At 38.4% G+C, this 27,176-nt stretch overlaps 1 protein-coding gene across 1 annotated transcript; it reads left to right on the plus strand.

The window, feature by feature from the left end:
- The first annotated feature begins 8,569 nt into the window (after positions 1-8,569).
- Positions 8,570-20,040, plus strand: gpr146 (G protein-coupled receptor 146). Its single transcript, XM_039686679.2, has 2 exons — positions 8,570-8,958; positions 18,854-20,040. Exon 2 carries the CDS (start codon positions 18,897-18,899, stop codon positions 19,896-19,898), a length of 1,002 nt encoding a protein of 333 aa, XP_039542613.1. The 5' UTR covers positions 8,570-8,958; positions 18,854-18,896; the 3' UTR covers positions 19,899-20,040.
- Positions 20,041-27,176: the final 7,136 nt, after the last annotated feature.

Raw genomic sequence — 27,176 nt, forward strand, 5'->3', positions numbered from 1 at the left:
CCTTCCTTCCATGGAACTCAAAAGGAGACGTTTTGAATAACTGCACGGTGTCTCCATGCGATTTGAATATAGCCCAGAATCTGTAGCTGAATTGAAAACAGTGACTTGACAGATTTTTTTAAAGCTGTTTTATGGTAAATGTGATTTTACATCTTTGTTGATCCTGACACAACATTCCAATCAACCAATCAGATTTGAGGGACAAGTTTAAAGTTAATGTCAAGTTTGGCTTACAACCAGGATTATGTGTTTATACATCAGTGTTGTTCACCATAATTTCCCTATGTTTTATGAGTTATGGATAGGGTTAGGGTTAGGGATAGGACTAAATTTTCAGGCAGGAAGGTTGGACAGGATCAACAAAATATTACCTCAAAAAATCACTTTCATTAAAAAAAAAGAAATGAATAGGTTTATTCAACAGGAATGCACTGAATAAATTGATCGACATTTAGGCCGTGTGTCCACCGAAGCTTTTTTCCATGCGCCTGCCGTATGTTTTCAAAAGTTTTCCGTGTTTTTTTAACGGCATGAGCGTAACGTGGCGCTGAGCGTTTTTTTTTTTTTTTAACAAGAGTTGAAAAATGTTAAACGCAGCGCTCATAACTGTCACTTTTTACCCACCCGTCCAATCACAATGGAGGAGGGGCGGGATTAATACCACATCGACCAATTGTCACAACATTCTTTCTGTAAAAAAAAAAACACCCCCCTCACAGTTGTCAGGTCCCTTTTGGGACCTCCCTCTAGCGGATTTTAGATGTATTGCAGTTTTTCGCACTTCCGGGTAGGCTTAATTTTTCTGATTATAATGTTGCCACTTGGTTTTATCCAAAGTTGAAAATTTTTCAACTCTCGGCGACCAGTAAAAAACGCTGGGTGGTCGGCGCTTCAGCGTGAAAAGAAGCTTGTTGCGCCTTCCATTGAAAACAATTGAAAACATATGCCAGGCGCGTGGAAAAACGCTTTGGTGAACACACGGCCTAATGGTTTCTACAAAAACATTAAACTGTTTTTAACATCATATTGATCAAATGTAAACATCACAACAAATCTGCATATATGAAATATTTCTGGAGGATCATGCATGTGACACTTGAAGACTGATGTGATGATGCTGAAAATTCAGCTAATAAATCATTTTAAAAAGGCTTACAGGAATTCCCACTGCAACATCCATTTTAAATAAGGTTAATGTTAATGTTGATCATTATATTTAGTTATTTGTATAATTTTTTTTTTCTAAAGGTGTTTGCTTAAGAACAATTGTGTCTTTGTTTGATATAGACTACGTGATGTGAGCCTTTTTCCTCAAGACACATTTCTATCACTGGTTTTTGTTGATAGACAATAAAGTTTTTGAATTAACAATTCCCCATCAGTTGTCTCAGACGCAGGCAGAAATAGACGCCGACACAGAGGATCAGGACACACCTGCAGCCCGAGACGGGGAGAGAGGACCTGCTTCATGTGGGTCCCTCAGGCTGATGGTTCCCAGAATGATCTGACAGGATGACAGGCCTCAGCATGACACCAGCCTAAAATAACCACACAATGTCTCCACATGTGTGCTTTATAGTGTGATTCTCATTAGAGGTGTTTGCTAAGGCAAGCGTCACTTTCACTGTCACTTATAATTAGTGTTCGGGATCTGAACAAACCCCTATTCTACGCAGTTTGTGCTACATAAATGATTCCTCAAATCATAAATCTTGGACTGACAGTGTACAGTAGATCCGACTAAAGCCTGATAAAATCCAGGAGAGAGGGGGAGGGCGGTTCATCGTGTGTCGGGGTGAGGAAGAGTCAAGCTGTCCGTGAACCTAATCTGTACCACAGCATAATGGGTTTACAGAGGAATACACAGCCTAAGAGCTTAAAGGCATGTTAGGAGCGATCAGATTGTGCCTTGTTGCTGGGTGTGGACCGAAGTGTTTGTGGAGCAACAGGGCTAACTTCCATCCCAGAAAAGACATTGTAAAAGATGAGCTTGATGATTTTAATCCACACCCTTTCTCACAAATATAGCGTACAAAGACCATGGCAACTTCGTGCAAACCGGACGGCAAGCAGAGAGCATCAAAGGCACAGTCACGTTTGATCTCTCTCCTCAGGAAATACCAAGGAAAATTGCAGTGCACCCTACACAGTGTCCATGCACTGTTCCCTATCCACTTCAGTTTGTCCCCTTTGAATGTTGTGAAACGTCACAATGAAATTTACTGTGAATAAATATATATGTGATAAACGCTACTGAAAGATTTTGGGGTCAGCTATATTTTTACTTTAATACAGTTAAATTGATCAAAAAGACTGTAAGGTAATTTAGAGTGTTACAAAAGATTTATATTTCAAATAAACGTATTTATTTTGAACTTTCTGTTTAAATAACCCTAAACGAGCAGCACAACTGCTTTCCACATTGTTCTACACAATGTTTCTTTTGGATCAAGCTTTGATAAATGTATTTTTTAAATATATTAAAATAGAATACAGTACAATAAATATTATATATATATTTATATATATATATATACTTTAAAAATGAATATGATTTATCTAATCAATAAAATTGTGGTAACAGATTACAAGCAATATTATTTATTAAATTGAACAAATTAGAATTGAGTAATAGTTAATCAAATTAATATTCTAATTAATTCTTATTTGTACAATTTAATTAATAATATTGCTTGTAATATGTTGCCACAATTTTATTGATTAGATAAAGCATATTATTTTTTTCAGTGTGTGTATATATATATATATATATATATATATATATATATATATAATTTCCCCTACTTAATAAAAAAAAAAACACATTTAGTTAAAGACGACAGTTGCGATGTTTAATGTGAAATGTTGGAATTTTTTCACAACACTTTATTTTTACACCATTTATTTTAGCCAAAATGTATTTAGCACAGAGGTTGTGTCCAATGAACAATGGCTAAATTTCCCTGTGCATGAGTTGGATTAATGTACACTTGTTTTCTACATTGCAGAAGAAGAAGAAGAAAAAAAAGTAAAATAGAGAGCTTTCAGTAAAAATATCTATACATCCTTAAAACAGGATTTTACTTGACAAGCAATGTAAGATTGGTATCTCTTTTTCATATAAATATATCTTGAAAATATACTGTATATGTTTTGTTTACTCTATTTTTTGTCTATAAAATTGCTTCTCACTTCTAAGAATCAGACACACACACACAATCACTTTAACATGAACAAGTGAAGGTCTGTTGCAGTGATAACAGGGACTTTCATTAATGAATCTGGTCTTGATGAAGTCTAATTCCTTTAAAAGAAGGTGACGGCAGGTCAAAACTTCACTGCACTGTCCTGCCACTTCTAAGAAGGGGAGAGATTTGAGAGCTTGGGGATAAAAAGTGATTTAGTCTTGTCCCAGTATTCTCTATATCCTTTTCTCTCATTAGTGTCTGTGGTATAAAAAAGATTTAGGTCTCTGCATTTACAAAGTCCTACCTGCGTGAATCCTGCAGAGCACACATGCACCGACTAACCCCCATCCCACATCAGATGTGACTGTGATCTGACACTGACATCACTCTCTCAAACATACAGTCCATAGCAGGAGATTCTGTAAAGTTACTGAACTTTAGTATAATCCAATATATCGACAGCACATTTGCAGGCCAGAGTAATATCAAAAGATTAACATACAGTATCTATATGCTTCCACTCCACTTATTTGCAAAACATACCCCTTACAGTAACACAGTTATTTTATTCTCGCTTATTATTGGTCATTCATACAAACGTCTAAGTATTAAACTTCTGTGTGTAACTCAACTATTTGTTTTACAGACATGAATGATACATCAAATTGTGTTGCAGATGATTTTTTTACCAAGTGAACAAAAAAATGGGCAAAAAATAAATAACAAATTTTAATACTTTTAATGTTTATTGAGCATCAAATCAGCATATCACGTGACGTGACACTGAGGTAACTGAAAATTCAGCTTTGACGTCACAGGAATAAATGACATTTTAAAATATATTACAACAGAATACTGTACTGTTTAAAACGCAGTCATATTTCAAAATGTTACATTATAAAATATTCATATTTTTACCAACTTCCTGATCAGCCTTCATAAGCATAAGAGACTTCTTTCATATACGAGTCACTGACTGATAAGGCCTTTAGTCCATGCATTTAGCTATCCACATCCACCATCTCAGATCAGATAAAATCATCATGTCCTTATAAGGTAAAGCAAAATGCAGAATACCAGTAAACATATGAGTCAGTTTCCCAGAAATGAACTGATGCCTGATGATAAAAATATAATTAGAAGTGTGGTTCAGTTCATGAACATTAGAAAAACATAGGCCTATTTCTTTTCTGCTTATACTTGCGAAAAGAAATATGTTGTTCTAACGTCAATTTTCATGGTTTTCAGGGAATGCCACACAATGGAAAGTAAATCAGCCATTTATGTTTAAACCAGAAACTCATTCAAAAGAATATATCAGAATAGCAATACGTTTAATGAATCACTCTCTGCAACGTCAGACAGCAATATGATTAGCCTTTGGCTTGACTATGTTATCAAACCGCTAATAATGTGTTGCTAATTTCACACAAACATGTTTTCCGTTCGCCATCTCAGTCACTGGCTTCTAATAATCAGCATCCTTAGGCCTCGTCCACACTACTGCGTATTCGTTTAAAAACCGGAGAATTAAAATGAATAAAAACGTTTAAAAAACGTCCACACCAGCGTTTTATCTGCGTATTAGAATTGATCTCCACCATTTAAAATGACTTAAAACGTCTGAAAACGAGGATCACGTGACCATTCACCAACACTGAGCAAGCGCGTGCCGGTGTAAACTGGAAACGGATTGACTATTCCACAAATTTGATAAAGAAGAAAGTAACGTTAGCTACCTGATGGGTGGCTGAAGAATCAAGGAAGGACATGTCATGACTGATGACACCCAATCATAGAGCCACTGTTTCCTAAAGTCCTCCGTTTTGTCCCGTCTTCACTAAAACGCCCTCGGGAGATTCAAAACGCTAAACGGAGCTGCAGCGTTTCTAAACTTCTCCGTTTTAGGTCTTCGATTTTTCCGTTTTTGTCTGGACGGGAGGTGCAAACATAGCAAAAGCACTCCGTTTTTAAACGCAAACGCAGTAGTGTGGACGGGGCCTTAGAAATGCTTTAAACATCATAGAAAGTCGGTGGAGAAAAGCCCCGCCCCCACATTTAGAGGATTGGCTACATGGTTGTGATGTAAGAAACAGGGGCGTTTTCAAACCGCATTTTTGAGACTCTTTGTTTCACTGCACTTTTAAGGAGAAAATACTTCTGAATTTGTCTTAAAGCACATTAAAAACAACTTAAAGTACATATAACACAACGTGATTTTCACCACAAAGGGTCTTTAAAACAAGTTATAACATTTTATGTTTGTTCTGAAGTTTAGGCATGTTTAGATATTTCTGATTAAAAAGTGATTTCTACAGTGTTAGCCCAACTTTCGCCAACACTGCTCATTTCAAAGTCGCCCATTGTATTTTTAAAGACATGTGCTGTTTATCATCTTCCTCTCCGCATAATGGCCAACTGATTCTCATCACATGTGCTGCAGTCCCTGTCCCGCCAGTACGCACCCACTGAGGATTAATCATAAAATACTAATTCTTTAATACCTCACCGGCAGCTCGAATGAAACTACGGGTTTCATCTATTACTTTGGATAAGTGTGAATTCAGCACAGTTCAGCAAAGGCAGCCAGGATTACGACCCATGTGATTTGCAAATCACTATTATAAAAACCCACATCAAAATGTATTGAACCAAATTCAGGTCATATTAAAAGAGATTAGGCCAATTGTTCGGAGGAAACAGGGACACAGACCTCTAATAGGTCTGCTGCACAAGGGTTTGAAGTAAGGCCTGTAAGTACTGCAAACAAAAATGTAGGCATGTCTCTACACATTTTTTAAAAAATGAATAGGATTATACAGCCATGCTTCATTCTTTCTCTGCAATCCTCATGCCGCAAATACTACTACTCTGATAGCAACAAGGGGAGGACCCAGAAGTCCATGTGGTTTCGAGAAAAGGATAAAGTGGTCGCCATTAGTGGACACGGACGTAGTTAACAGTGGTCGCATAACCCCAACGCTCAGCCAGAAGGATAATCTCTTCCCAGAGGCTCTGTGGAGTCCAAGGATTGGCTGTCCGAGAGGTTTCCTCCATACAACCCAAAGCAATAAAAAAATGCACTTAAAGGGATAGTTCACTTTGAAATTAATTTTTGGTATGTTTTATCTTACCTCAAGGGCATCCAATTTTGATATTTTTAGCTCAAACTGTTCTCGTCTATCAGTCATATAATGGAGGTCTATGGTCACCACCTCAAAGAGCATGCACAGAGAAGTCCAAATTAAACATGATTTAATGACTCGTAAATGTAAGTACACATTGATGGCCTAAGACACGAAACGAGCGGTTTGTGTGAGAAAACGAACAGCATTTATATCGTTTTTACATCTTGTAACCACAGCCACGTCCAAGTGATCTGAAGGCACGGGCGCTTCGGTCTTGTGATTACAAGAGGTAAAAACGATATAAATACTGTTCGTTTTCTCACACAAACCGCTTGTTTCGTGTCTTAGGCCATCAATGTGTGTACTTACATTTACGAGTCATTAAATCATGTTTAATTTGGACTTCTCTGTGCATGCTCTTTGAGGTGGTGACCATAGACCTCCATTATATGACTGACAGACAAGAACAGTTTGACCTAAAAATATCAAAATTGAAAATGTGAAAAATACGTCTGTATTATATAGTAGTATATCCAAATTCACAGCACAAAAGAGTAGGCAAAAAGTACCAATAAAGACCTATACTACTGCCGGTGAGATTCTGAATTGCGCATTCGATGGACACTTTACTATCCCATGAGGCCATGGGAGAGGATTGGTGAACGGCAGTGTGACATGACAATGAAATCATGACGAATGCAATATGACCGGATTCCATTTATACATTTTGTTGTATTTATCATGTGACCAACCAACACCATTCATATCCTTTCCCATGGCCTCATGGGATAGTAAAGTGTCCGCCGAATGCGCACTTCAGAATCTCATCGGAAGTAATAGGTCATTATAGGACTTTTTGCTTACTCTTTTATGAGTGGTGGGAATTCGGAAATACTACTTTTGTCACATACTGTTTTTTGCCTGGTATATTGTTGGGAAGTATGTGATTTCGGAAGCAGCCATACTTTTTTAAACAACCGTGACGTTCATACTCCGAAAATATGCGGTTTTAAAAAAATCAAATACTTTCCTACTATATAGTATGGAAAAACAGTAGGCGAAAAGTACCTGGATGACCTACTTCTTCAGGCGAGATAAGCAACACTTTACTATCCCATGAGGCCACAGGAGAGGATTTGTGAATGGCAGTGAAGCAACGCAGCTGATGCTGGCAATGTGATGAAGCAAAATGAATATGAAGTTCAAATTCAAATGTAGCATACTCAGACAGTAGTCTATACGCAATTTCGGACGCACACTGGATATGTAGAATAAAACCACTATTTTATAAATTTGCTTTCATTTTCTCTACATTTTTGTTTGTTTGCAAAACATTTTGCACCAGAGTATACCTTTAGTAATCAGTTATTGAAATATCCACATCTAATCATTATTCAGAGTATTCTGTTATTATAAAACTTAACTAAACTAAATACAGTTAAAACCATATTTCAAAATTTGCTAAATATAATATAAAATGTCTTTTATTTGCATTTTACACTAAGTTTTGAGTTGTATTTGTTTGGTTTTGGAAAGAGTAGCTCATGTTGAGGTTTTCAAATATGAATCCCATTAATTTAGTGTTGAGGAGAAGAAAAAAAAATATGGAAAAGCATGTTGTTGTGTTTGACACATTAGTTTATTTTGCACAAATGACGTTGCTGCATGGGAAGAGACATTGCCTTCTTTTATTGCCTAAACTTAACTAAACTAAATTTAAAAGCATATTCTAGTTTGTTTGTTACTATATTCTGTTTTCTTCGGGCATTTTTATCAAACAAAAAAGACCTGAGTTTGCAGTCCATAAAAAAATGACGCTATAAAAAATAACGTTATAGTTTCCTCATCCAGACTACCGGTGTAAAATGGTCTAACTCTAAATAATGCTGCGGGATCGGTAATCCTCTGACCTGCAGACTCAAAGCCGCTTCTCTGGCAGGTTTTAAACGTGATAGTGAGTGAGTGTGCTGTTGAAAGTTGCTGTATGTCTCCCTCCCTCCACTGCACTCGTCCATTGACTGTGAGCTAAGCGAAATTACAAATGCTACTACGGTTAAGGCTACGCTCATGAATATTAAGAAGGTCGCGCTAACGTTGCCTGGTAACTTTCCAATACCGCAGTCAAGGTTCATACATATTAATTAGCCTACGCAGGCGTTGTTCGGTAAACCTTCCAATAGCGAAACGCCTGCCTAATGCATATTAATGAGCTACGAGGGCCAGTCCAATAGTGACGTTTGAGTTATGAATATTAACAACTAAGGTTTACCGTAGTAGATTTCATAACTTTGCAGTCGGGCCTCTTGAAGAGGACTGTGGGGGAGGGTCACGTGACGTGTGTACACACAGTAGAGTTCAGCACCACTCGATTCGTAGTAAGATCATCAGCGTCCTCCCCTTTCCAGAACAAGCTTTGACGCACCAGAGACGAATGTTCCATATGCAACTGTGTTTACGCCACATATTGGCGACTTAATCGATCGCATTTTTTTACTTCCTTTATTTTATACGAAGTCCTGGAAGTCTAGCTACCGATTTGGGAGCTTTTGCCAAAGTATCCGAAGAGAAATGTCAATGGAAATACAGCAGAACCCGATGCCTCCGTAGAGAGCTGTCTCTCAGTGCCAAGAACTGGTCCTCTGGTGAGTAGGTTAGCCAATACCTCTCTGTGTTGAGTTAAAAGTTGTTTTAAAGTAGCATTTACCGCTGTATCTAGTCAGCAGGGATGAGAGAGCTCGCTAAATCAGTCACACGCATGTTAGACACTTTATTACAGTTTACCGCTCTAATAGTGGCATATATGTGACAGTTAACAGCAACATCAGACAGGTTAAACTCAAACGTGGAATGCCCGGATGAAAAACAAACCAATGATATTCACTGCTCAGTCAAACATAGGCTACGCATCTTTTTAGTCATTTTAAAGATTTTGTTCCCCGCTGTAAGTTTACAAAAAAACAATTAACCTTGGTTTTACTACAAAAAATAAATAAATAAACATGTAACCACAAATTAACCATGGTTTTGCTACACTGAACATAGTTAAACCATGGTATTTATAGTAAAACTGTGGTTATACAAATGGTAATTCATCTGCACCCCCCACAAAAACACAGTTACAACACTTTTACTACAATAAAACCATGGTTAATATAAGTACGGGTTGTTTTTGAGATTATGCGCAGGTATAATTATACATGCTATTTACAATGTTCCTGGATTAACATTCAACATCTTTATTGATCCTGAAACAACGTTTTAATCAACCAATCAGATTTAAGGGACACATTTTTAATGTCAAGTTTAGGCTTACAACCAGGGTTTGGTGCTTCTACATTCAGTGAAATTCACTATCATTTCCCTCTGATTTAGGTTTAGGATTAGTATAATCGGACAGGAATTTAATGCAGGATCAGCGAAATATTTTGATCCAGGAACATGTCTTGGCAAAATAAAGGTGACTTTAATTTGCTTAAATTCTCATTGACTTATTAATGACCTTTGAGAAGAAAACCACTGTTTTGTAGTGTAATATTTAGCCTACTAAATATAATCAAAATATCTTTTATTTGCATTTTACACCACATTTTGTGCTGTATGTGTTTGGTTTTGGAAAGAGGAGCACATGTTGAGGTTTGCAAACAATAACCCCAATAATTTTGTGTTGAGGAGTAAAAAAATAATAATATGGAAAAGCATTACCATGTTTTTTTTTTATTTGCCTGAAATTTATTTTCGCACTGACACACTAGTTTATTTCGCAATGTACATGTGGACAAATGATGTTGCTGCATGGGAAGTGACATTGACTTCTTTTTACTGCCTAAACAACCAAAAACCCCAGAGAGGCTACGTTACTGTTGGATCAGGTCCATGTAGGACTTGTAAGAGGATGGCAATGTGCCTATGAGTTCTGTTGAAGATCGCAGACGTCATATGAGACAGCTGAGAGAAGCATGCCCCTTTGCCTAAAGACATTGGCGTGCGCTTTATTCTCCAACATGGTCTGGACTGTCCAGCTGGACATGAGAGGATTACATAATCTGTTATCCAGTTTTCTCATATGTGTCAAAATTTGATCCATCATATTCTCTTCAGTCCATATATTTTATTCCAAATGTGGAGATATTTCATTCCAACAACCCACAATGCTAAGACATGATGTACACACCAAAATATAATGTTCACCAGTAAACAAATTGTGCTATGCAAAGCGTACGTGAATCGCTTTGAATAACTAGGTAGGATCCTGCAGTGAATTTGTTTTTCTCGGTTCAAGACTGCGATTAAACCATGCACGCGGTACTCAAACACCCAGAGTGATCTCTCCTGCTGATAACTTAACAAAGAAGCGCTGAGAGAACATGCCGTCCCAGGGGTCAGCACAGCTGAGGTGGTGTCAGGACGACTAACACAGAAATGTGCAGGAGGTTTTAATTGAGACGTTTGTTTGTTTCACAGCTTCAGGAAAGTATTGTAAGGCTTAGAAAAAAATGTCCTGGTCTTCAGAGCCCTGGCTGCACGTAGGTGATGAAAAGCATGTAAGAATGAATTGCGCTTTTGGAGGACGAGAGATTGAAACGAGTCTAGTCGGTGTTGAATAAACTTACTTGCAGATGCAAAACGCGAAAGATCCCTCGGGCTCTGCAACACCCATACTTTCAAACCAGACACATTTTAACTTTGAGCTCACATGGCTGAGGATCCGTTTATTTTACATTTCCAGCTGAATATTAAATATTTTAATATTTATGAGGCACACTTTGATCTCTATACCAAGATGCCCACTACTACGATCTCTGCCTGTTGCAAGGTTGGTTTTGGAAGAGGGTTGCTGGGCAAAACACCATACATAGTAAACTGACCTTTGTGTTGTTTCACTGTCAACAATATTTTGTTAAATTTACAGTAAAAAAAGGCAGCTGTGGTTGCCAAGTAGCCTACTTGATTTTCCAGCAGAATTGGGCTACTCTTAAATTGTTGTCGCCGGTTAAAGGTTTGATATATTGCATAAATTGCATTTCACTATTGAATATTTTGGTTATTTTATATTCTACCAATGTGGTATGATGAGTTTTGTGGGTGAGGGGAACTTTGTTTGAGCTCATGTGTGCTGCAACATGACATCATGACTTTGCGTAAACATACACGCCACTTTCAAGTCAAGTGACGTGTTATCTATACGCATTTTTTTGAGCTATCCGCGTGTATGTCCACGCCGAAACGAACCGTCATCTTTTGCGTGTATGTCTACGCCGTTAAATGTTCGAGTGATTCCGCGTGTATGTACACGCCATTAAATGTCCGAGCGAAACGAAGCAAAATGTAGATCTACATCTGGGGAGCGATAACTTTTTCCTAGGATGGTATGGTAGGGGAAGACTAATAAATGCTATTAACCCCAGTGATGGGTAGGTTTAGGGACTGGATTGGGGTAGGTCATATATTTATATATACAGTAATGTAACGTTAAGTCAACGGCGTTGATAAACACGCTGAAAAGCGATTATATGTGTTGATAGCACGGCAAAAATGGAAATACAGTGCTTCAGACCAAAATATTTTTCGATCAAAATTTGAGAGTGTGCGATTGAATTTTACATCCAGTCGCACATGTGCGCCAAGTAAATTTGTCACACGTTAAACTCGTGGTTAAGCGTGGAAGGGGCGCGTCAATGAATCCGTGCCAAGAATAGCGCGCGTCAACGTCTGTGGGAAGGAGACGGAGACAAATATAACAACCTGCTATGTGCGTCTGAGCAATAAGCGATCTATCGACTCGTTACTGACAGCGAATGCAAACAAAATGAAAGTGGAACGAAAATACGCTACTCATTTATGCTTCACGGACCGTTTATTAGTTTGGACCTATAATAGACAGAGCAGCGCATAGCCTTTCTTATGGAGCAGCGCCCCGAACTGACAGTAAAACTGACAGTAAAATAAAGTCGTGGGCCGATACCGATCACGCGACACTGTTACTAGGAGATCCAGTGAAGAAATCCATTGAATTCGCCTCAGGATTAATAACATTATCGCTACGAGATCCAATGAGAAACATTCCGATTCGGCGCAGAGTTCTGTAATAAACCAGATATCAGATCAAACTGCGCTGACGTGGAAACCAGGAGAAACACTTATAGAAGGCTTTTAACCCACAAATCAGCAACATTCACCATGGATTTTGGCTATTAAGGCTAACTGTGACAGAAATAGTCAAACGCTTACAAGTAGCCTACACATGTTTTTCCAGCTGTTTAAAACTATAATATAATATATAAATGTTTAATTTTTTTTGTATTTTTTATGTGATGACCAACACATTTTTTTTGTTCATCCTTCAACTATTGTCCTAAATTGAAAAATTTTATGTTGGAAAACTCTTATTTAAACACTTTATTGTTAAAAAAATTAACAATAATACCATTGTAAACAGAAGGATGTTTATTGGCTATTTTCACTCCTTAATATACATGTTTTCACTACTTTTATTTTTTAATTAATATTAAGACATTATAAATGATAATAACTAAAGTTAATTTCATCTACACCCTAAATTAAGCTTAGTGACTTCTTGTTAGCCCCAGTGCTACAAGATTATTTTATTTTAATTTTTTTTTTTTTTGTGGAACTCAGTGTAAGTTCTCATTTGAGGTGCTGCTGCCCTCAAATTTGAGTCTGGAGCCCTGTAAACTTAAAATAAAACAGCATATCATAATATCATAATGTTAAGTCTATTTATTATTAAAGAATTTGTCAGTTTTACAGTTATTTGGGGGGAAATTTGAATAATTGCATTTCAAGCTGATTTAAGGTGTGCCCCTAAATGTTCTGCTTGCGCTCCTAAAATCCAGCGCTCCTAGTAAAAAAAAGTTAGTCTGGAGCCCTGAAATACGAATTGGCGTGTCATTTACATACGCCATTTCATGAGATCAGTCTGGTGCTCCCGTATGAGTAAATTAAGATTTTGAATACATTAAGTGTTTATTTTTCCAATAAGTTTGGCTTTAGTTAGTTATTAGATGCTATAAATACCTGGTGTAACACCTGCTATGCAGGAGCGGGCTACAATTTTTTTTTATAGCGGAAGTGGAGACTTCCATTGTTAATCACTGAAATGTTTTAACATGCAGTACCATATTCAGATTTCTAGACTTTTTTTTTGTCATTTTTGTTTATGTCAATTTTGTGTGTCATCTCTTTTTGATGAAATGTGTCGTCTTCCTCATAGTCTGCTTTCTATTTCCGAAATCTCTGAAGCTGAAATACAGAAGTGAAAAATGTATTGTAACACAATTTGACTGCAGAGCACCCAGTCCTCATCTTTGTTCCCTATTCATTACCTAAACCCTTGCAGCATGCACACACACACACAAAGCTCAGAAAATGCAATCATGTGACATCACTCAGCCGATTCTGAGAATTTGCTGTGCATTCCAGTGGGGATACGAGGGGTGTGGAGCAGCCCTCTTTTCATCTGCCGGGCGGAGGGTTGACTACTTCTCTGAAAGTGTCAAGTGCATTTAGTTCGACTCCCACAACACTCTTCAACCAGATGCATGGTCAGTCAGCCAATATCTCCTGTTTGTTTGTTTGAGGGAGGTACAGTTGATAACAGGGGTCATTGAGAGGTACACACAGTGGATGGACACTTAACCATTGCAGGCATGCTTGGTCATGCATGTGAGCCGTGAGCGTTGGAAGAACTATTCTCGAAATGACTGTAAGCAGTGATGTCAGCTACCTTTGGCACCCGCTCAGGAATGCTTCAGTCTTCCAGCATAGACAGTGTTTGGTCATGGTCTCTTGAGGCAGACAAGATGCGGGTTGCAAGTTTGAAAAAGCAAGGAAGTACAGTAAGGATGGGCAGGATGGTTGAATAAAAAAATTTACGATAACCGCTAAAAAGGTTTAAGATCGGTAAGATTTTACTAGAATGCATTTATAATGTTGCTAAAGATTTCTATTCCAACGTTGATCATTATAAGAAATGATTCTTACACACCAAATCAGCACATTAGAATGATTTCTGACGGATCATGTGACTGCTGCTGTGGGCCCTAATTATGCAGGCATCGCTCAAGAACGAGTTACATTTTTCAGACTGCAACGAGTAGCTGATTTTGAAAAGGTCTGATCTAAACCCTTATGAGCAGCATGCAGTCTGAAGACCAATCCTCCTTAGATGAAACCGGTTCAGTGGATGTGTAAAAAGGAAACTGTTTGCAACTAAAACTCAGCAGTACTGCCCTTATTTGCACAATAGGTTGCCATTGTCACAGGAAGAGGAAGAAGGGAACAGGATGATGACTGTTTTTAAGTGAGAGATTGGGACACAGGTAGTGACTAGTCTTGGCTGTTCTATTGTGTTTGCTAGCAGCAAAGTCCATTTGCAAGAGATTTTGTTTCTTTGAAAGTATTTCATGCAGAAAAGCCGACATGGCCATTGTGGAATCAGACTTTTGCACCTGCCCCTTAAAAACCATGTCATCACATTTTGTTTTCCCACGGTAACCCTTTTCTCCTGTTCCCAGACTTCCCAACAGGACCGAGTCTCATTCCAGTGAAGAAACCTATTTATTCTTTACAAGTAGAGATGCACCAATATGAACATTTTGGCCAATACTGATAATTCTTTATATTTGAAAGCCAATAACTGATATATTGGCCGATAAATCTAAATACAAATTTTTATTCAAAGGACAAGTTCGGTATTTTACAATTAAAGCCCTGTTTTAAGATCGTTTCTGATGAAATAGAATAGGTAAGATTGTTTTTTAGACAGATGCTGCTGGTCCGAGAGTGTGGTTGTCGGATTACCGAGCTGTTACCGGTATGTAAACAAACTCTGTGATAATGCGCCATCGATGACAGCTACAGCAAAGCAGAAGGACTTGTTGGGTTGATGATGTTAGTGGCCTCCAGTCACAGATGAAGGTACAAACGATCTTACAGATTATTTATGAAAATAGCTTGGCAAGCTAGCTAGGCTAACGTTAGCTAACGAGGAAACTATAAAAAGATCTGTCCATTTGGCATAAATGAATGACATCAAATAAACGAATTCATGTTTTTCATTTGTGTCTATTATTTATCTCATTTTCACTTTGCAAAAGGCAAGGGTAAGGTACAGCTTAGAATCGAAATCAGAATCGAAATTGAATCGAATTGCAAGCTTGTGAATCGAAATCGAATCGAATTGTGAAATTTGTGTCAATACCTAGCCCTACTAACCACTCAGAAATGTCCTGTTATTTCTACATGTTGCCACTTCTTGAGTCGCTCCATTATTGTCTGGCTCTGTTTGAACATAAACATTGACATTTTCAGTGCATGTCTGTGTGAGGTAATAGGATACAAGCTCTTGTAGCTCCATCCCAGCAGCTCATTTGCATTTAAAGGGACAGACACAAAAACAGCGCATCCTAAAGAAATTACAACTTAAACATGCTATATAAAAATATGTTGTTGTTTTTTTTGTTTTTTTGCTACAACTTCACATACACACTCTGGGGACATCAAAGATTAATTGTACATCTTGTGAAAAGGAATTTTACCACCCATTTAATATATCAACCAAATTTTCTTATTGGGCTGATTACGGTAACATTACAAATACACATATCGGCCGATACCGATATGGTGGCCGATATATCGCACATTCCTATTTACAAGTTTTTCCTCTAGACCAGAGTTTAACCCTTTTAAGTGTTGCCATGAAGATATTTACTGGTAGTTGCATACCGGTTAGACCACAACATAAAGTGCTGCATACAGAGCTGTTGATGCAGAAAACATGCTGGTTCACCATAGGTGTGTGACTACAAGGTGAAAAGGGCAAATGAGTTTCCACACCCTCTGGCGAAAGTCATAGTGGAGCAATCCATGGCTGCCTGTCTCCAGGCTAAAACAGCCGATCTGTGACTATGTTATGTAAGCAGACATAGGGACATGCACTCAACTTTCATTATATCTGCTCAGATGTGCTGCTCCAACTTTCAAGACCAAATATATGTTGACATGCACAAAAAAGAGAAAGTTTGATCTGCAAAATATGTTCTTAAGACATTTGGGCTGTCACAATTTCTTTTTTCCTGACAATTGTCATGCAGATAATTGTGAGCAATGATTTCATTGAATTGTTGTTGGTTTTTATGTTTTTATTATGAATGTAGGCTATATTCACTTAACATATATTCTATAGTCACTTTAAATTTAGTAAGATTGGACTATATCGTATCTAAACATATAGGAACAAATTATTTTGGCTAGGACACGTTCATCACATAACAAACACAGGGGAAACCAGGTTCAAATTTGGCTTTCCTCCTTAACTTTGCTCCCTTTACCAATTGTTTACATAAAATAAGCCAGGAAGCTAATTAAATAAAATAAAGCAATAATGTAGCCTGTGTGTAATCATACAAAAGTGTTGTTCACATTGTGAGAGCTCACTCAGAGCGTTATGTCATTTTGTTTTAATGAGTGGACTGCAGAGCAGCTCTCTGCATGTGCCCGCGCTGTGACCTCATCCTGAACTCAAACTTCACACTGTGTGCATCCACTGCTCCCCTGACATGTTACATCTCATGCCATAAATCTGCCTGCCTCACAGCCTTAGAGCTGAATTATGCCATCCTTTGGTCACAGCACGTGTATTGTCACCGCCCAACGAGCCAAGGTGCCGAGCTGGAGAGGTGGAACCTATTGTTATGGAAAGAAACATCTGATGTCATATAATGGTGTCCTTCCTCTTTTTTGTACAACATGATCCTTAATGGCACGTGGTGACGGGAATGAAGTCCTTGTGTTTAGGGTTTTACTCTCCATTGCAACATATTGTGCCGAGTTGAATTCAGTCTGAAGTGGAAATAATGGCGTTTCTCCAAATCGAATGCTTGTACATTGGCTGTGCTGTTTATGTATGGTTTCAGTTTTCTTCTCTATGAGGTGTTAACAACAGCAAGAAGGTTTTTGCAAGCCATTGATCAGGAAACACCTAGAAAGTATGAAAAATTCAAAAACATAAAGTTGTAAACTTAGAGAAATGGTCTGTGCATTTGTCAGCTATCCATCATTTTGTTCAAGGGTGTCCATTCTGCTCTTGCAGTTCCCAACTTCCAACAGAGTTTAGATTTATCATTGAATTTACCCGTGAATTAACAGGTAAGTTTAAAATATTCTAACTAACCCCCCAGCGTGATTTTTTCAAGGTGACCATTTTTTAGAACTCGCCACTTTAATGTTTCCATGGTGACGCGTCATTGCTTGTCACGTGACATAGCACAACCACAACACGGCGCTGAATGAATGATGATCTCCTTTTATGTCACTTTTCCTTTTTTATTAAAAATATTTACAAATGTATTGGCTATAGCATGAAACACTGATATTTTGATATATTCGTCAAATATGTGCAAGTGGATGTGTTTTGTTGTTTAAACATCTTTATAACCAGACTGATCTCACGAAGTAGCGTGTGTATGACACGCCAATTCGTATTTCCATTTTTGGCGTGCTATCAAGATGCATCGCTTTTCAGCGTGTTTATGAACGCCGTTGACTTAACGTTATTACTGTATATATAACAGCCCGTTCTCATCCTTTAACGTCATATAGAACGCTATATGCAAAAACGGCGAAATACTACGCACATGGCACCCTTTATCGTTAATATAACACGCAAACCCAAGACGTTATAAATCCTTTAGCGTGAATATGACACGCACACCCTACCCCACTCCTAAACTTAGCCCTCACAGCGCGTGTTATATTAAAGATAACGGGTGCCATGTGCGTAGTATAGCGCCGTTTTGTCATATAGCGTTCTATATGACGTTAAAGGATGAGAATGCGTTGATCTGTAAATATGTGACTTACCTCAACCCCGTCCCTAAACCTAACCGTCACTGGGGTTAATGACTGTTCCCTTACCATCCTAGGAAAAAAAAAGATCGCTCCCCAGATGTACATTTTGCTTCGTTTTGCGCGGACATTTGACGGCGTGTACAGACACGCGGAATCACTCGGACATTAATGGCGTAGACATACACGCATACACGTGGATACACGCGGATAGCTCAAAATGCGTAGAGATAACACGCCACTTGACTCGAAAGTGGCGTGTATGTTTACGCAAAAGTCATGATGTCATAATGATCGCGTTAGTTGAGCTGTATGCACAATGCGTGGCGCCATTTTAGTTTGTTTTACAGTTCAGAGAATCGGATCTGTTGGATTTACAACGTCAATTCCTCCACTTCTAACAAAATACATGAAAGTAAGTGGCCCCCCGTGAACTAGGAGATAAATAGGTGTGATCGTACGTGTGAAAGAGTTAAACACTCCTGAATTAGCTAATCAAGGATTTCAGGATTACTAGAAATTCCCAGTCAGTGTATTGGAGCTGAACTCTAAAGTAAAGTGGCACTCAAAGAGCAGGATTGGACACCCCAGATCTCGTCTGGTAATAAAAGCATTTTACAATTTTTAAAACAGACCGATGAATTAACATTCTGCTCATGTTCTTTCTTACAGCTGATTTAGAAAGACGGAGCAGACACCTTTGGAAAGTCTAGCGATGTGGAGTTGCATGGTTTACAATGAGACGGACGACAACGTGGACCTCCGGCTCTGCCAGGACTTCGGACTCATTCTGTCCGTCTTCTCTCTGGTGTACCTCATTGTCTGCTTTCCACTGGGGCTTTGCTACAATGCCCTGCTGGTGGTGGTCAACCTTTCCAACAAGGTCACCATGACCATGCCTGATGTCTACTTTGTGAACATAGCCATTGCGGGTCTGGTGCTCAACTTGGTGGCTCCAGTAGAGTTGCTGGGTCCCAGTTTTACACGCTGGCCAATGTGGGAATACAACAACGAGATCTACATCACCCTCCTCATTCTCTTCAACATCTCCTCTCTGGTCATCATGTACTCCACTACCTTGCTCAGTCTGGACTATTACATAGAGCGAGCTCTTCCTCGCACCTACATGTCCAGCGTCTACAACACCAAGCATGTTTGCGGCTTTATCTGGGGCGGTGCCGTACTCACCAGCTTCTCTTCGCTGCTCTTCTACGTGTGCAATCACGTCTCCACTAAGATCATCGAGTGCTCCAAGATGCAAAACAAAGAGGCGGCCGACGCCATCATGATGTTCATTGGGTATGTGGTGCCGGCGGTTGCCGTGCTTTACGCGTTCGTGCTGATCCTCCGGATCAGGAAGGAGTCCACGCCTTTGGACCAGGACTCTGGGAGGCTCGATCCTTCAATCCACAGGTTGCTGCTGGCCTCGGTGTGCATGCAGTTTCTTCTATGGACTCCGTACTACATGACCTTACTGGTGCACACAGTGGCTGGAGCTCCTGGGAGCTATTCCAACAGGCAGCACCTCACCACATACTTCTTCCTGAGATGTTTATCCGTGCTGCTCGCCTTCTGCAGCAGCTTTGCCATTCCCCTCATGTACAGGCAAATGAACAAGAACTTTTCGCATAAACTTCAGCGGCTCCTAAAGAGGCTGCACTGCGGGGACCAATCGTGTCCTCACGAACGCTCCACAGTACAGCAGGTGGTCACATGACCTGCTTTCGGACCTGCTTCTCCCTCACTAGCACTTACTCCGAATCCACAGAAGTAGAGCCAGCATATGAACCTGGATATATATATTGTGTGCAGAAAGGAAGCTCACCACAAGGTGTGTCTCTGTGAATTTTTGTAACCTCTGTGACACTTAACTTTATTTGTCCATCTCTGCGGTGAGTGGGCGACCAAGAAGAAACCACTAAGTGCTGTTTTTGTGTAAGCTATGTCTGTTCTTTGGGTTTTTGGGGCCTGGGGAGATCTCAACCCATCCGATGGTCCGTTCGGTGGAGGGGGAAAAGGTTGAACGTGTGTAATCTGTTACAGGATATGTGGCATAGCCTTCTAATGTGATGCTTTTAGACCAACCCATTCCCTTTTAGCTCAAGGCCAATCTCTGTGTTGTGATCCACAACAGCATAAGCTCTTCAGTCACACTTTCTATAAAAACTCTCTGGTAGACGCTAGTATACACGATATAATTACCTCAATTTCACACACCATTACATTACAACTTTTACACCATTGCATTACAACTTTTACAGCACCCAGAAATAACTCAGTGAGACTGATATCAGGGAGCGGGAAAGATGTGTTTGTAGATGTGTGTAGTTGTGTGCGGGTGGTTGTGTGTTCTCGAGTGCTCGCTGCTAAGGTGATGTGCGTCATAACTGCTCATATTAAATGTATAGCTTTTTGAGGCGAAGCTATAGACATTATCTACTAGACAGTTTTATGGTCAGCTCGTTAGAAATTGAATCTTCTTTGTTAAATACTTGTTCAATCATTAGCCTGTTACTACTGTAATTATTATCCATGCGACAGAAGGAAGTGGTTAACAATTCACACGTTTGAGAAGTGAATTCAAGCTGCATCAATACAATCAAACATATTTGATTTCGTTTAACAGGTTTACTTTCAAGAAGAAACCCACTCAGATTTGTTCTGGAACATACAGTTAATGAGTATTGATCTGACTTTATTGCTTCTAAATCATTAATCAGATTGGGAAAACGTTTTTTCTGTCTGATGTGTATATCCAAAAAGAAGTAGCTTTTATTGAGATTAGTTGCATGAATAATTGAATCGTATGCATATATAGAGAAATATGCATCAATGCTCTCAAGACTGGGAGAAAATCGTAGACGTTCCCAGAAAATAATACTGGCAGGATGAGAAATAGCGCAGTTTAAGCTAGTGAATGGTATATTGTTATCGAAAATGTCTTTACTCTTGTTTTTTCTTGAGTCAGTGGATGCAAAATTAGTATATTTTGAAGAGAAGGCACTGTATGTGAATGGAAGAGTGGAAGAGAATGTGTCATTTAAATCCACTTTTGTATGCAAGGGAAAGAATGTATTTAAAGATTTAAAGTCATGGAGGGGATTCAAATCAGTTAACCCTCAATCATAAACGATTAAGCAGTATCAAATCTCAATGTTATGGCTGTTGTTAGTTTGCTAATGCCAGTATGTATCATATTAAGAATGTGTATATATTGTACTTCAGAGATTTACTGGGGAAAAAAAAAAACAGACATGCCATTTTAGAGTACAGTATTATTTTCTCAGAGATTTATTTAGATACTAAAGTGTCAGTCATCCTCTGTCCCATACTGAGTCAAAGACTTGTTCAATAAACTAACATGAATATAATCCCGCTCGGCTTTTCATTGACTCGCGACCTCAAAGAACATCACAGTGTTCCAAATGACAAATGATGAAGCTTGTTTTGGTTTGCATCAACAAAACAGGTATGGATGACTACACTCGCACATACCAAAGAAAAGAAAATAAATATGGTTTATGTAACAGATGCCAGAACATATTTTTCTTGCTTGGTGCGAGCCTCAGAATAGTGCCAGGCCCCAGGAGCACAAACCACACTGAAATGTTCTTTGGCAGACTGATTTTGTTTCAAAGATACGTTCAGCTTGTTCTTCATTTGGCAACTCTTCATTTCTTGAAAACTCATTTTTGATGCATATTAAAGCTGCTGTCCGTAACTTTTTTTAATGGAAATAATCCAAAAATAATTATAAAAAAAAAAAAAACATATTCTGCCAGTTGTTCAAAACTATCTGCTTGCCATAGCTAGATTCAAAACGCTTAGCTTGTAATAATGATTTTAATTCCAGTGGGGTCATTAGATTTCGAACAGAGATGGCGACAAAGAGGAAAAGCTGAGGACTGCAGCTTTAAATACTTCACTAAGAGGTTTTACTGAAGAGTTTGAGGTTGTCTAAGTTCAAATCTCAAGTGGAAACTGCATTGCAAAAACAATGATTGTTTTCAAACAATCTCCGACCGCCATTGGTCGAAAAACAGATAGCCCCGCCCAAAACTCACGCCCTTTGTTAAATCAATATTGCTGTTGTCTGGCTGGTCAGGAAGCTTAAACTAACTCAAACCAAATTGCCAGTAGCCATGTTTCCATCGACACTTTTTTATCCGAATTAAGTGATATCGAATGAAAAATGCCTTATGGAAACAGTAAAATTGGATGAAATTTCATGAAAATCGACTAAAATGAAATACTCGGTCTCATCGGATTTTCTCTCGATCGATATACGGCTAATGCGATAAAAGCTGATGGAAACGTTATTTGCCGAATAAATAATGAATTGCGACTAGGTTTTATGCCCTTTTATGATTGCAACACGCCAGAAGACGAGTTCATTTCCGGCCAGTATGTTTGCGCACACATGGCGGATGTCAACAAAGACAGATGTAAGTGGACAAAGCAAAAAAAAAAAATGCTTCAACCAAAGGGTTTCCGTAAACCACGATCTCCCAGAACTGATGGAGCGCTCCCCAGACAGCAAACTGACATTGAATCAACGTGGAAACGACGTCTCTCATGACATTGAAACAACGTTGATTTGCTCATCGAATTAACGTTGAACCAACGTCAGACGCGGCATTCTTCAAAGCTAAATGAAATCGAAAATTGGTTTGCTTTCATAACGTTGAAACAACGCGTTAATTTCAAGTTGATTTTCCGTTAGTTTTGAAAGAATGACGCGTCTGACGTTGGTTCAACGTTAATTCGATGAGCAAAACAATGTCAGATCAACGTTGTTTCGATGTCATATTTCCACGTTGATTCAATGTCACTTTGCTATCTGGGTCGTTCCCACACCATAGTCACCTCCGCTGTCGTCGGGCATTTACGTGCATCGGCATCATCTTTTCTTAGGTTAGTTTTGCTTGTTTTTACGTGGCTTGGTTGAATTCTAATGTAGAATGTGGTCTGTTATTTAACAGACTGCGGCGTTGCTATAACACACCGTTGCTATGGACGCAGTTCAGAGACGGGAACAGACTATTTTCTTTAGCAGAAGCAATACTCGTTTTTAAATCAATAAACTCGTTTTTAAGTCAATATTTTGTGTCAAATAATTGATTTATTTATTTGGTTGATGAGCAGGATAATATATAGCGAGGCGGTTGTTATGGCGAGTACCGCTTCAACAACCGCCTCGCATACATTATCCCATATGTCGCTATCAACTGGCACATAATAAGCATTATTAGGCTTCAACTTGTGAATTTTTGGTAGATGGCGCAATCCGTTTTGTCTAACAAAACTTTGTTCGCAAAAGTTTGCTTGAATGTTGTTCGATTCAGTGCGAAAATGAATGGAAACATCTTAAAATGTCTCAAATCAATTCGATATACCAATTTGATCGCAAAACAGCATGTGACGTCACTACGTACAGGTTTTTATTCGCTTTAAAGCCGTTTTTCACCAGCTTTATTCGCATGTGTTTTTTACCGAACTTCAGATAATTCGAAGTGGATGGAAACATGGCTAGTGTTACACATTTTGGGAAATCACATTTTAACCAACCAATCAAGAAAAAGACATTACTTTATTGCGATTTTGTGAAAGTTAGATATCTTTTTTTGTTTGTCGTTTCAACAGGAATACACACTTCCAAAACCACCTAAATGTTTGTGTAAGTTGTAGAGAGACTCAGTCCAGTGTTGACTATTTGAATGATTTACAAGACGCTGAAGTGTTGACGCTCGCAGAATAAGAATTCACCTGCGTTTTGTTATATACTGACTCGCAGAGGGGGGGCACCTCCAGTCAACAGAGTCAGCAGTATGTGTGTGTGTGTCTGGAACGAAGCAAGATCGGTCAGAGTGGGAGTAGACCGAGGGGCCCCATTCAGGCCTCAGCACTGTGTGCAGTCTCTCCGAAGTGCCTGTGGTGTCCCCAAACCAAGCCACGAAAGAGGAACATTCTAGGCGTTCTGAGAATTGTTTTGGCTTATGAACACCCCCAGCACAACATATCCGCCTGTCACACAACACAAGCACAACATTGTCCAATACGGAACAATGGAGCCGGGTGTGTGCCGGAATGTTGGAAAAGGAACCAATGAGGAAGCAAGAGAAATTCCATGTTGTTTGAAGTAATACTTCCAATATTGATTGTAGTGTTTCTAACTGGCACTGTTTTCTTTTTGTTTGAAAGTCACATTAGTTTTTTAAGGAAGGTTTGAAACTTTTTACCATGCCTTCATTTATTGGTTTTATTTTCAATGAAGAAATTGTAATGTTTTACCCTTGTCCCAGACTTTCAATCTTAATATATAAAATCAATCGTAAAACATATAAATAATTGTGTGAAGTGAAGAAATATGTGCGAACTGCATCATTTCCAATCAGACTGTTTTTTTTATATATTTAATTAAGTGTGTATTTAGGATGAAGATGAAGGTATTGACCATTTTATTTCAAAACATGTTTAAAACGTAATGTCCAGTACCTTTATTTCCACAACAATTTGTGTAATTTAAAATTACATAAAGTATTGGTGAATTATCTAAATCTATCTAGAGTTTATTTTCTAAAGTTTATTCACTGAAACTTCACAGGGCCAAAAGACGTAAAGAAACACCTACATGTGCAACGTGTAGCAAGGAGCTTTACAGACATATTGTGCAGTTGTAGTATTTTTATTTTATTTTTTTCCAATAGATCCGTCAGTCAAACTGATCTTGACTGGCCACATTTGTAATTACTTTATGGTATGAAATTTGAGCTTAACCAAACGGAGGCACCATTGCATTAAGGGTAGCCCTTTAATTTGAAGTTATTATTTCACTGCCTCCGCATGCCTTTGGTTCATGTTCAAACTTTTTTTTTTTTTTTTTTGCCAAACATGCAAAAATTGTTTTATGTTATACATCATCCGAAAGCTGAATAAACAAGCATTCTATTGATATGGTTTGTTAGGATGGGACAATATGTTGTATCTATACCGAGATACTATTTGAAAATCTGTAATCTGAAGGTGCAAAAAAATCAAAACATTGAGAAAATTGAGAAAAAGTTCTACATTTATGTTCTTTATTGTGCTGCAGTCACTACACTAACTAATATATAAAATAAATATATAAAATAAATCTTTTATATATTTATGGTAGGAAACTTATTAAATATCTTCATGGAACATGATTTTTACTTAACCCCTTAAGTGTAATTCCCCTTTTTTTAATATACATGAAAATGCACATTTCAAACTTAAATGGGTGTAATTCAAGAACGCTTTGGAATATAGACGTTTTGGTCTCGTTTTAAAGAAGACATTTGGCAGATTTTTGTAGAAGTGAAATAGATTATGTAGGAGTTTGTTTATGAAAATGTACAATATATAAAAAAAATAATTATTCATATTTTATATAAAATGTATATTTTTCAAAACCTGGGTGACTCTAAAACTGAAAAAAAAATAAATAAATAAATAAAAATCAAAGCCAAAAATTCTGAACAAGTGTTTAAAATTTTAGGTTGATATCTCAAAAAATGAGCTTTCAGTGAGATTTTGTTTGAGCGCAGTACCAAACTTTTTCACTAGGGCACAACCAGACTCCATTACTGCCCATATAAGTGCACCTCCATTTCCATACGTGTTTTGAGTGATATGAACCATTATTTCCACAATTTTCATACAATTTATGAAGTAGACCTCGAAGTAATATGAGAAGTTTAGCAAATTTTTATATGAATTCAAACTCTCAAACACACACATACAAATCCAAATCCAAATGGACAATTATTATTTTGATGGAATATTGCTGTGTTTATTACAAATGACTGACGGTGGACAAAGTCAAGTTCTGCACTGCGGTTTTTCAGAAGCCATTTCCGCTTCAACTTTAATGCCTGGCTGGCTGTACATTATCCCATGCATATTGCATCCGATGAAGTTAAAAGCCTTCAATCGCCCAACAGGACAGGCTTTCCAGAGACAGGCAGACGAGGCGTTTAAGTCGCCTCCCCCACTAAAGTACAGAAGCATCGCCCCACTCTCAGAAATCCACACCTCAAAGTTCAACATCCTGTTGGTATGTCCCACCAAAACAGAAGGCAAACATGTTTTGGTGATATTAAAACACGCCATGTTTAATCTCTTAATGGCAGCTCTGACCATTCCAGTGGCCTCAAGAAATGATTTCACAGCCTCCTTAATCTGAGAGACTCCAAATCCAATGACAAACAAGCAAGAGCTTTGCACAACAGGTTTTAAATCCCCCATATTGGGTAACACATCCCGAATAATGCCTCAACTCCGGACATTAGCTCAATTTACCCCGAAGAAAACCGGGGTCTCTAATGTTCTCTGGTCTTGTTTCAAAGTAAACTTGGGTTGAGCTTAAAAAATAATTGTTTCGCAGAGACCGGCTTAAATCAGCCACACTAGACCACCAAGGTTGCACATTTGGTTTGTCTCCTAAAGTTTTTGCTGTTTGACTTGGCGCTCATCCAGATCCCTCGTTTAAATTAGGACAACAATTCCTTTTAGAGGTTCAAGGTCACAGCAGGCAATGCAACCGAATCAGCTGATCCACAATAAAAACAACCGAGTGATACAATCACAGCCAGACTAAAAGTGAAAATGTTTCTATCCAATGGCTTGACCTGGTTTAAAACTGTCAAAATGTCTGAAGTTTCTGTATGACATTATAAAAATGAGCTGGTTCTAACTCCGATAAGCGCAGGGAAATGGGATGGGGCAATTCAGTCATGGGACCTAGTCTTTAGATAATGTTATATTTTTTTCCACCAGAAACATCTATGATTGGCACATCGAATGCTTTAGGCGATTACACGCTCCCTTCCTCTTTTTGCACCACCGGAGTGATCTGGCATGAACTGAATGCTTTGATAAATCAGACCCAATGCGGAAAGACAGTCCAGCCTTGCTGGAGAGGCCCAGACTACAGCAGATGGCTGAAACACAATCCTCTAAGATCCTGCCAGAC

Source organism: Pimephales promelas, chromosome 3, assembly GCF_988280905.1.
Source record: "Pimephales promelas chromosome 3, fPimPro1.hap1.1, whole genome shotgun sequence".
Classification (NCBI taxonomy): domain Eukaryota; kingdom Metazoa; phylum Chordata; class Actinopteri; order Cypriniformes; family Leuciscidae; genus Pimephales; species Pimephales promelas.